This window comes from Drosophila novamexicana, unplaced genomic scaffold (genome assembly GCF_003285875.2).
Source record: "Drosophila novamexicana strain 15010-1031.04,08,12 unplaced genomic scaffold, DnovRS2.1 tig00002069-arrow-arrow-pilon, whole genome shotgun sequence".
In the NCBI taxonomy this organism is placed as follows: Eukaryota; Metazoa; Arthropoda; class Insecta; order Diptera; family Drosophilidae; genus Drosophila; species Drosophila novamexicana.
This window is the reverse complement of record NW_020824935.1, coordinates 102,915-115,192: the sequence shown is the minus strand read 5'-3', so window position 1 is coordinate 115,192 and position 12,278 is coordinate 102,915. Positions and strand designations below refer to the sequence as shown.

Below are 12,278 nucleotides of genomic sequence, written 5' to 3'. Positions count from 1 at the left end.
ATGCGTGCTAATTTGAATTATCGAAGTTGATGTGTGTGTGTGCGTGTGTGTGTGTGCGATTCTGTGTGTACCATTCAAATGGTTAGCCAAAATATGGCGTTATAATAATTTTCATAGCAAAATTTACACATGCATAATTAATTAGTATCAAAAATTTAATACTCACACTTTGTATCTGCTTAAATATTTACACTTCGTGCCAAATTTGTATGCAAATCGCTTTGCTACAGACTGACAATTACACACACACACTCACACAAACATACACACACAATGTCTTGCAATTAAAAAATATTACAGTCTGTCTCACTTTTATAGGGTTTGATCAACAGAGCTGTGTGTCCTTTAAACAACTTGATATGCAGACCAAAAACACACAATGAAAAAGAATATATATATATATATATATATATATATATATATTTAGGGGATAGTGTCTTATTTATTTGAAGACCATATGTCTGTAAAGATGTATGTGCAACTATGTCGTTATTTTCAAGTCAAAATTCAAGTGTTGCTATTCACATGAGGGGCACTGTGAGCTACCAGTGCAGAACAAACAGAATCGAAAACGGGTGGTTGTTGCCGTTGGCGGTGGCCAACGTTGGTGCCGCTGATGCCCTCGGGGTATTTCGTTGGATTGCCCTGCCGCCTGCTCCTCCTCCTCCTGCTGCCCCTGCCGAGTTACGAGAGCAAGTGGTTGTAGTAGTTGGCTGGTCGGTCACTAACTGGTAACTGGATGGGTTGCCCGTTGCCCATTGCTCATTGCCCATTGCCCGTTGCTGTTGCTGCTGGCGTTGATTGTTGTTTTTTTTTTCGAAAACCCTTTTTATACCCTGAACCCATTTAAAGTGGTTAAAAGGGGTATCATGGTTTGTATATATGAAATTAAGTACACATGTTCCTGATCAGCATCAACAGCCGAGTTAATCCAGCCATTAACGTAAAAGTTCTCTTTGTCCATCTGTCTGTACGTGTCGATCAATGGACTTGACATTTTGAACGTTGGTCCTACCAATCCTTATTCAAACGAGCGATAGCTTGACCCGTTTCCAAGCAATCGATAATATTCGACATCTATATATAGTTTTTTGAGCATATCTTAGGAGATAAGAACACCGAATTTGGCCAGCTTGGCGAGGGGTTCAAGGTATCTTCTGACCGGGCACTCCCGACTATAGAACTCTTATGTTTTAGTGTTTGCATTTAACGGACAACGCCGCGACGACGCAGCGGCAACAATAAGGGCAATAACAAGCGTGCTTGCCGTACATTCCGCGCCAAGGCCGGTAATGGGACTAGGTGCGGGAACTAGGGGCAGAAGCTGGTGTTAGTGATGTGTCAGGCAGCTGGTTGTGCTGCTGTTGTGTCTGGAGCTGGGGGTGTGTGGCTAATAAAAGGCTTGTTACAATGAAAACAAATCAAATCGGCGCCGAAGCCATCCATCAAGTCAAACCAAACTCGAGTTCAAATGAATCGCGGCTAACGAATACCAGCTACCAGCTACAAACAGGAAGTAGTTTGAATTTCCGGTGTCACTCAGCCTCCACGTCACGCCAATTGCTGAGCACCAGTTTTATCCGACCAGCCAGTAGAAAGAGGCAGTAACCACGTTCAAATTTTCAAATTGATTACGGGCCACGTGGCGGCATGGGTGGCGATGAGGCGCAGAGTCAACTCAGGTTTACTTTGAAATGCCATTAAAATGTATTTACAAACGCAAATTGATAGCGGTTTTGGTCTAGGCCTCATCCGCGATGTGTTGAAGTTGAAGCTTAGCCGGCCATTTGGTTGAATGTGCTTTGTGCATGTGTTGTGCATGTGTGCGTGTGTGTATGTGTGTGTATGTGTGCCCGTGTGTGTGTGGCTGGTGCGCTGAGGGTCGACATGCGGCAGCGAGGGGACGAGAGTCTGCTATCCTTTTGAATGTCTGCCCATGTTACTTATACGAATACCCAAAACAGAAAGTCCTTTACTAGGGCGCATCTGTGTGTGTGCATGTGTGTGTCTGTTTGAGTGATAAATGCAATTTCCATATCGGAAATGCGTTTTTACCGTTGAAACCTTCGTGCGACTGTCCCTCCTTGATATTGCGACAGTCATGCCTCTTGTGGTATATGTAATGTTATTCCTGCGCTTAACACGCTTTTTAGTTGGTGATTAGTCCCTCAGAGTTGGCACCACGATGTGGCAAGTCGTCTGGTTGCTGTCATCGTTTGGCTTAAGATTGGTAGCGGTTAGTGGTCGTTCCAAGGCTGGATGACTTGAACAGCGGTTGGCATTTTGTTCGTAAATTGTCCTATTATAAACATGTCACAGTGGTATTTATACCCTGAACCCGTCGAAAATGGGTTAAGCGGACATAATGCTTTTCTGACAATGAATGTAACAGGCAGACGAAGGTATTTTTAACTGCATAAACTATTCTGTATTCTCGCAAACCATTAATATCCGACTTGATTCAGACATGTCCGTCCGTAGCTATGAACCTGTCGATCTAAGAAATTATAAGAGATAGAAGCTTGAAATTTGGACGGAGCTCCTCATATTGCATTATCAAATTGCCTCGTTTCCATGAGATAAATAAAAAATGAGAAAATATCGAAATCCTGTCTGTTAACCATATTGAATATACGTAGACTCTTATTTAACATATTCAGATCCAAAACAATTATTCCATTCCAACACCAAATAAATTAATAAAAAAAGTTCCCTTGGCAGGGCTCGAATTTGCAACTGACCGCATTACTTACTGTCGACTCTACTCAACAACCACACCAGCAAAAAAAAAAAATAATAATACTTTCCTCGGTAGGGCTCGAACTCGCGACAGACCGCACCACTTGCTATGCCTCTACTCAGCAGCCACACCAACAATTAAGTACTTATGATAAAAAAATAACTAAAATAACATTACAAAAAAAAGATGCAATTACCATGCTATTAGAATGCGAAGCAGACGCGCATGAATGTGTGTGTGTACATGTATACAGAAATTCTTAAAGCTGCTGCCCCATTCAATTGCGCAGTTGCATATAACTTTGGTTTTTCTTAACCGATCTTTATGAAATTTTCTACAGTATATCTTATTGTACCATAGAATATTTGTGTATTCTGAAAATCAATTGCATTTAAATTGTGGTTTAAATTGGTTGGCAATAAAAGTTGGGTTATTAACTTAATTTATAGCTCTGGGGTGGTAGCGGGGAGGTGGCGAAGGCGATATGAAATGAAAGATACTTGAAATATCTATAATATTCTAGAAGCAACATATCATGTTTGGTGGCTCTAGTTCTTATTATTTACCCAATTTGATAAAAAAAACAGGATATCGATATCGATTTTTATCGATTGCTTGGAAACGGAGTAAGTTATCGATTATCGGAAACAAACTCGATCTGCGCGGGAACTGGGAGCATCTACATCTAAAATTTCAAGTCTCTAGCTCCTATAGGTTCTGAGATCCTTTGGCTCATACATACGGACGGACGGACGGACATGGCTAGATCGACTCGGCTATTGATGCCGATCAAGAATATATATACTTTATGAGGTCGGAGATGCTTCCTTCTGCCTGTTACATACATTTGGATTTTGCACAAATACAATATACCCTTATACCCATTTTTAATGGGTTCAGGGTATAAAAATAACTTGGCTCTGGATATCCTAGACAATAGTATGGCCACACGACTATTAAAAAAATTACACGTGCTGGATCTGCCAAATAATAAGGCTAAATAAACTAACTTTATTGAATTAAATATATATTGTTTGAACTCATTGAAGCTTAAACAATCCGGATAAGTTATATTATTTTTGACTTGCTAAGCAATTTGTTTATTGTCCCAAGACAGATTACAAATAAAATACGAGAAATATAATAATAATAATAGAAGACGATAGATACCGAAGCTATTAAGGAAAACATTTCGCTCGGTGTGCACTAAAGGACGAAAAAGCTAAACTACTACGCGAATATGTCTGATTGTCTTGGAGGACTTTTACTTGTTCAGCCGTTGGATACCTTGCAGTTGGCTTGTGTCTGTGGAGAATTATTTCCTCGATGCCCGAGTTTTCGTTATTCAGACTAAGAATGACCATTCACCATGCACTAACGTAATTAATTGATATTCATTATTTCGTAATTGGCCACTTAATTCAATTGGCAGTGCCATAGTCAAATACATTTGCATATTACACATCGCAGTCATTTTTGACTATCTCATTTTTATTGGCAGCGTGGGGCCTGCAGCAATTTGGCAAACATCAACGACAATAAAGTTAAACTGCAATTATTTTCAAATGAACTTCATTTGAAATGCAATTTGAGCCATGTGTCTAATATATGCAAACAATTTACTGTACTCCGGTCGCAGAAAGGGGCAAGAAGGCAAGGCACGTCAAGCGAAACGGAACCAAGACCAACCAAGCCAAAACAACATCCTTGTTGGCTTAGAGCACCAAAGCAGAGACAGTGACAACAACAGCAACGATAAATCAATATGCAAAAGGAACACTGAGGACCCAAGTTGGCAAACAAGAAGCGTGGCAAAATGATAAACTGTGTTGACTGTATTGTGCCGATGACGGTTGCTACAAAACAACTTGTGGGAATGTTTTCTCAGGACAACACACACATACACACACACACACACACACACACACACACACACATACATATGCTCGTGTACTTGAGCTGAGCGCGGGTCGTGGCCTGTGGCTCACGAAGCATGCTATAACAGGTTTGAAGCTTCGTCAAATATTGTTGATACCTGAATATACCAGCAGATCCTACTTGTCTCGAATAATCTAAACAAATAAACAAAATAAGAAAACCCTTATAAAAAGGTTACTATATATGTCAAAGCAAAAACAGCAACCATCTTTTCGATGCGAAAATTCAGAAAAATGTTATATAAAAAATTGCAGATTTTTTTTGGGGTTCTTCCAGATCAGGCCTCAGGCCTAGTCCTTCAAACAATTATCCGTGCGGCGACCGGGTTTTTTTTAAGTGTGTTTCGTGCTCGAGCCGGGAAGTGCCTCGAAAATAAGGCCCGCGTCCATCTCTACTGTGTATTTGTATGTGTACATATGTATTTGCATTCAAGTGTATGTGCCCGCGTGTGAATTTGATGTATGTCCTTGTGTGCCCACATAAAAGTGAGCAATAAACATACGCGATTAAATTCATTATGAACTCTTGAACAGCAGACAATGCGCATATGAAATGATAACTGATTGTATGTGTGTATGATTGGTTGTGTGAATGTCCCTCTCGAGTCATACGTGAAAATAACATGGAGCTCCCCTGTGTATGTGTGTGTGTGCGTGACTTGTATGACGACAAAATGAAGCAAAAGGTTTCAGCTCTTGTTATTGTTGCCTTTTCTAATTGTATTTGCAATTGCTCGTGTGTGTGTCTGCGTATGTGGTTACTAATTGGATTTCAGATATTCAATCAACATGTTTCCGCACTGATTTTCACAGATTTTGTGGACGAGTACAGCATTTGCTCAGTCAGCTTCAATCTATTTTCGTAGATCTGCAACAATAAAGCATTCGATCCATGTGCCTGCACACTTGAGTAAAGGCATCGTAGCATCCACATCAATTGAATTGTCATGAATGTTTCATTTAACGTACTATTGCTTATACGTCATGAGCTTGATTAGAACGCGAATTGACTTTCAAGTGGGACCAGTATATACAACTTAACATACTATAGACGTTTTTGTTAGCCAACTGATATGTACATTATCAAAAGCTACAGAATTTATATAAGGCCAGATCACAATTACACGGCGTTGCCTGGTTGAAATGAATAATTTTGGCCAGATACAAAGCCACTCAAAGTGATACGTAACTATGCATCAATTTTGCTGCATATATATTTTTTCGCCTCAATTGAAATAATGAGAAAACTTGTCTTAAAATTTATAACAAGATGCTCTAGTCGAGAGTGCAACCTGCGCTACGAGCTCGTCTTTAGCAGCAATAAAAATAAATTAAAGAAAAAAAAAGAAAAAAACTGTTTCCTCTATAGGACTCGAAATCGTTACAGACCTCCCTACTTGTAAAATAGCAGCACAAAAACAATACAATCGCAAATGCAATGCTGTTGATTTTTTTTATATATATGTTCATTGTAATGAATCAAAAATAGCATACATTTTTATTTCAACACAGTTGAATTGCTGTTTATAGAATTTAAAAGTCTGCACAGTGCCTACACGTCGTTCTGTATACTGAATTGGAACCGGACATCTCGCGGTTTGTTATTCCTCAGATACGTAAACCACACACGCTCACAAGGCTGTAATTGGTGTTGGAGGGCAATTGGTTCTAGATCCTACATTTGGACTGTGCATCGACCAACAATCCCTCGATTTGTTATTACAAAGTTCTATATACATATATTAATATATATTATTATTACTATTATTATGGTTATTATAAATATTGGAAGGTATTTATGTAAATGTACTACATACAAACGAAAGTTGGATCTGTGAAAAATATTGAATTTAAATAACTGCTGAACATTTGCTGTAGTCATTTTCCCCTAGATCCTCAGCAAATACATTTTGTTATACTTAATTTTGTAATATGGCTGCTGCGTTCTGACATTCGCTGCGTTCGTGATGTGATAATTGCTGTCAGGTACAGTAATACCAGCAACCCAATAAACCATAAACTGTTGTCTAAAATGAGTTCGCGCCCATGAGAGCGTGTGCGGATGTGTGTGTGCCAGAGTGTCTGTGGGTGTGAAAATTCGAATGTGTGCGTGTGTGTGGATTTGTGCGTGTCTATGCACCTGCGTGCGAGTGAACATGGTGGTCACCGCATTTTGTCGCTGGTTTTGGATTTCCAGAAGACTTCAGCGCCATGGTTTTACTCAATTTTGGCTTGTCATATGCAGGATGCCTGCCGCAAGCCGCAGGCCACCTACCTGTTGAAGTGCATAAAGTACAACTCAAAATCGCATCTGAAGAGATCCATAAAACTAATTGACTCCAAGCACACATTCTAAAGACAGTGAACTCGCAGAGCTTGCATTGTCAGCGTGATCAATGGAAGCCGAAACCAGGTTGCCAACGGGCACGTTGCTACATTACGCTCTATCCAACTGCGAAAGTGGTGCACATCGGTGTAAACGCCGGCGGAATCCGGCATCGCACAGCCGTAGCCGAAAGAGACGACGCCCACCACTTTTCCAGCGCAAATTAGCGGTCCACCCGAATCGCCCTGGCAGGCGTCTACTTCGAAATCCTTTGCGTTCGAGGCACATATCATGCCTTTTCCAAAATGCTGCAGTTTAGAGCAAAACTCTTTCGAATTGATAGTCAAATCGCCGTTGACTGCCTCGTCGGGAATTGGGCCGTACTAGGAATGCAGATTTTAATGAGAATCTGATATTATTCTGCTTTTTGTCGTTAAATTTATTATAGGGAGTCAATCATAAATACATCTCTCAATTCTCTCAAATTCTATTTGTAATATTTATGTAAAATTTTATTTGAACCCTAATTCCTTTTTACGGAAAGTCATGCTCAAATTTTTAATTTTCCCCCCAAGGAGTGCTCAGAATTTTAATATTTTTCAGTTAGAGGCTTACCTGAATAACAGTACCCCATCCAACGACTGTGCACTCCAATCCAGCCGGGGGATCATTGTCAGCTAAGGGTATAATAGCGACAAAACTTCCGTCTGGTATCACCTCGCTTGTGAGACGTAAAACCCCAATATCATTGGTAAGGCGACTAGCGGAGTACTGTGGATGCGGCTTGACTTTTTCCACGTTGAATTCTTGGGTGCTACTTGTCTTTATTAGGCGACGCGGTGTACCGGCAACTACCTTTACCTTATTAGGTCGAAGCCTGCTGCGCCTGCAATGTCAGAATTAAATGTGAATTGCTCTTAGCAACCGTGAAGACATACCCTGAAAACAGACAATGGGCTGCTGTTAGAACAGCTGTCTTAGATATTAAACTGCCGCCACAAAAATGATTGTCGCCAAAGAATTTATTACTTTGGCTAAAACGTAGCGAAACTGCAAATTTAACCAGGTCATTCTTTTCGGGACGATAGCCGCCGGTTACGAGAAAGTGGAATTCACCATTGTCCTCATCAAAGCTGCTTGAGTTTTGGCTGGAGTTGTCACTCTGTGTCTTGGGTGCAGGCTCATCGCCCTGAACATGGACTTGCGACATGTCCGAGGGTTCCATGGTTATCTCATTGGAAAAGCTGTCCACGTTTGCAGGTGAGCGCCGCTGGTAGAGAGTATGCCAGTTCCTTTCTCTCGAAGCAAATTCAATGTCTGTGCTGCAGTTCCACAACTGGTCATAACCTGAAACTGACTGTTGGACGAGTAGTAGTAAGACTACCAGGTTATATACAACAAATTTTGAAGCTGCCATTTTTTCTATATTTATTTAAAATGAAATGATTTTAAACTCCCAGAGGGTAATAATATAAGCAGAAAGTGCATTTCAAAATAAAAACAAAGCTGTTAGATATATGCTATGAAAACGTTGTCAAAACTCTTACATATTAGAAAATTTGAAAAATTTGGATTATATACTATATTTCCCATAAAGGCAAGAATGCTAACATTTTCAATACTAAACAAGTAAGAGGTTCTAGTCAGGAGCTCCCGACTAGGGGATACCCTGAAACCTCTTCTTCCAACATCAAATGCATATATATATTCTATTTTAGAAGCTATATGTCAAGTTTGGTGACTCTAGCTCTTATTATTTACCAAAATTGCCCAAAAAAAAACAGGATATCGATATCCTATACGGAGTAAGTTATAGATTATCGGAAACAAACTCGCTCTGCGCGGGAACTAGGAGCACCTATATCTAAAATTTCAAGTCTCTAGCTCTTATAGGTTCTGAGATCCTTGCGTTCATATATACGGACGGACGGACGGACGGACGGACAGACAGACGGACATGGCTAGATCGACTCGGCTATTTATGCTGATCAAGAATATATATACTTTATGGGGTCGGAGAAGCTTCCTTCTGCCTGTTACATACATTTGGATTTTGCACAAATACAATATACCATTATACCCATTTTTAATGGGTTCAGGGTATAATAAAATTTCGCGACTACAGCGACAAATATATAATATTGAAAATGTACTGCTTGCCACTAATACATTTGCCCAATCTATGACTATGGACATATCTTGCTCGACAGGCTTTTAATTTTCCCCACCGGGCTGGTCATCTCCCATTACTATGTCTTAACCCTATTTACTTAAATTCTGTATACCCTTACAAATTTTTTGTACTTCTTTCAAAAACTTATTTTTTCACTTTTTTATACTCAGGGTATATATATATACGATAGTCGATAACTTGCCCCGTTTCCAAGCTATGGGTACGAAATTTTTACGAAAAAACTGCTTTTTAAGCAAATCAGCAAATAAGCAAAAAAAACTAGTAAGAGGTTTTAGTCGGGAGCTCCCTACTAGGGGATACCCTGAATCCTCTTATTCCAACACCAAATAAATTAATAAAAAAAAGTTCCCTTGGCAGGGCTCGAACTCGCAATTGACCGCATTACTTGCTGTCGACTCTACTCAACAGCCACACCAGCAAAAAAAAAGCAAGTAAGAGGTTCAAATGCATATATATATTCTATTTTAGAAGTTATATGTCAAGTATGGTGACTCTAGCTCTTATTATTTACCAAAATTGCCCAAAAAACAGGATATCGATATCGATTTTTATCGATTGCTTGGAAACGGAGTAAGATCGATTATCGGAAACAAACTCGATCTGCGCGGGAACTTGGAGCACCTACATCTAAAATTTCTCTAGCTCTTATAGGTTCTGAGATCCTTGCGTTTATACATACGGACGGACGGACGGACGGACGGACAGACAGACGGACATGGCTAGATCGACTTGGCTATTTATGCTGATCAAGAATATATATACTTTATGGGGTCGGAGATGCTTCCTTCTGCCTGTTACATACATTTGGATTTTGCACAAATACAATATTCCCTTATACCAATTTTTATTGGGTTCAGGGTATAAAAAACAGAAATGTATGGGTGTCAGATTTTAGGCTTGTCTACCAACGCATTGCGTACTGTCGTGGCCCAACAGGCGCGGAAATATTTACCTCATAACTTTCGCAGCAAGCCGATAGGCAAATGAAAAACACCTGGTCATAAATAACGTGCACGTGAACCATACCAGAGTGTACAGTGGCAGTAAGAGCAATAGCGACAGCAAAAACTTGCAGCTAGTAGCCGAAGTGTTAGTTTCCGGCGTCACACATACATGTATAATGTATGTGTATGTACACTTACATATACGCTTCCACATGTCCATTAGTGATGCAAAAAATCATAGTATGAAATTTTGTCGTGCGAGTGAAAAAAAATTTGTTATTCGAAATTATAGACCAAAAAACTGCCAAACCGACCATCCAAATATAGTTCGCCTTAAAAAGGAATGAAAAATATTTATAAAATATTAAATTACTTTATTATAACGATTAAGATGTGCGACAAACCAAGGGTTAAACTTCAAAGCATGTAGAAAACCTGTTCCACGAACCAAACCTGTGAACCGAACGACTCGCAATATTCTTTTTTGCAATGGTTCGCAGCCCTGTTTAAAATAGTACTATGGTGCGTTATAACAGTTTTTGTAAAAAGCTGCAGTTAAAAAATGCCATCACATTCTGCTCCGAAGTGCCACCTCGTGATTTTGTCACAGAACCGTTTCTAACATCACGTACGCTTGTGTACACAGACAAGTTCATTGTTGTCTGACGGTCCTACTTACTAATTTTTTCGTGGGACCCGCGTCGCTATAAGCTTCTGGCGCCCCAGCGCCGTAGCATCCCTGTGTGTGTACATGTGTGTGCTTTTGTGTTTGTTTGTGTGCATGTACTACTCATGGGTGTGGATGCTTCCTGTGGTGCGCATTTTGAGCCCCTGTCGTTATCATTAATTTGCAGCCTGCTTTTCGTAATAATTTACAAAGGATTTTCTTCACTTTTCCTTGCTAGTTTTTGGCAATTCTTGGCCAAGTTTTTAGGTTAAGTTGTCATTATATCCGCTTACAAAGACAAATTTGTCTATGGTCACTTAGAAAAATTGAATCGGAGATTTCATTCTATGCCTAACATATTTCACGTCAAAATTATAATACATTACAGAAGTGCAGGACCTTTGAATATTTTTTAAATGCCAAAGCTTTAACACAGTCTTTTGTATTTGAAGGGCTTATTGTACTGAACATTTTGACAAACTCTTTCGTAGGTGCGTTTGCATTTTGTCAGGTTTTCAACTGTTCGAAGAAAAGATATATGAATATGAATATATATGTCAGAAACAATTAACGATATACATACAGTGGATTCATATTACGAGTGGGTGCGTTTAGAAAGAAAATAGCAAAGTGTCTGTGGTCACCCACATTCATAGAAGCAAACAATTAAGCACACCTGTAAAATTTCCCGCATAAATGCGTGGCACTGGCAAGAACATCATCACCTAGCTAGAGGTAAACAATTATGGCCCCCGACCAGTCAACTGACTGACTGCTTGCAGCTGGCTGCGTCGAGATAGCAGACAGCAGACATATTACTTATCGAGAGTTGACGATGCCAAAACAATGATTATTGTTGCTTTTTGCAGTTTTAACTAAAATGCATTTACTGCCAACAGACAACAGGAGGCAGTCCGGCAGTCCGGCAGTCAAGCAGTCAGGCAGGGGACTTTAGTTGCCAATAACTGTCCGGCCTCTGCCTTTTCTAGAACGATAGGGAGAGAGTTAGGCCAATGTTGGCATCGTCCAAGTCGGTGTCATTGTTTGCATACATTGATTGAATTTGTTCACGCCATTAAATTTGCAAATTGCTATCAGCAACTTTGCATAAACTGCAGTGCAAAATTTTACAATACAACCGACCGGGACCGGTCGTCCTGCATTGTTAATGCTTATGACAGAGACTGAGTCGTTGCTCCCCTGCTGAACGTACATATGTGGTGTTTTTAAGCAAGTAGCAATCAGTACCATACTGCCTGCTTTGCCGGCTTTGTCCACCTTGCCAGTCGATAAACAAAAGCAAAAGCAGTCTTCCATAGAGTTGAGCATGCGCTGTTTTTTTTCTCCGTGACACGATGGTCCCGTGCTGCATAAACAAGCCTCATCAGCCTGAAGAATATGATCCCTAAAGTATGACTTTAGTTACACATTATTTTCAAGTATAACTTTTGATTCAAACAATGTTAATTG

The 12,278-nt window shown here is 39.9% G+C and overlaps 1 protein-coding gene across 1 annotated transcript; it reads right to left on the bottom strand.

The window, feature by feature from the left end:
* Positions 1 to 6,443: 6,443 nt before the first annotated feature.
* LOC115768905 (trypsin-3) lies at positions 6,444 to 8,439 on the bottom strand. The gene is made up of 3 exons (XM_030713623.1): positions 7,942 to 8,439; positions 7,619 to 7,889; positions 6,444 to 7,386 (listed from the first exon to the last, which is right to left on the bottom strand). Exons 1-3 carry the CDS (start codon positions 8,418 to 8,420, stop codon positions 7,030 to 7,032), a joined length of 1,107 nt encoding a protein of 368 aa, XP_030569483.1. The 5' UTR covers positions 8,421 to 8,439; the 3' UTR covers positions 6,444 to 7,029.
* Positions 8,440 to 12,278: the final 3,839 nt, after the last annotated feature.

Excerpts from the sequence above, each read along its gene's own strand:
- LOC115768905 (XM_030713623.1), bottom strand. The coding sequence starts at position 8,420 with ATGGCAGCTTCAAAATTTGTTGTATATAACCTGGTAGTCTTACTACTA. Across the intron at positions 7,890-7,941 it reads GCCCATTGTCTGTTTTCAGG|GCGCAGCAGGCTTCGACCTA; the intron begins GTATGTCTTCAC and ends CTGACATTGCAG. Across the intron at positions 7,387-7,618 it reads GATGGGGTACTGTTATTCAG|TACGGCCCAATTCCCGACGA; the intron begins GTAAGCCTCTAA and ends CTGCATTCCTAG.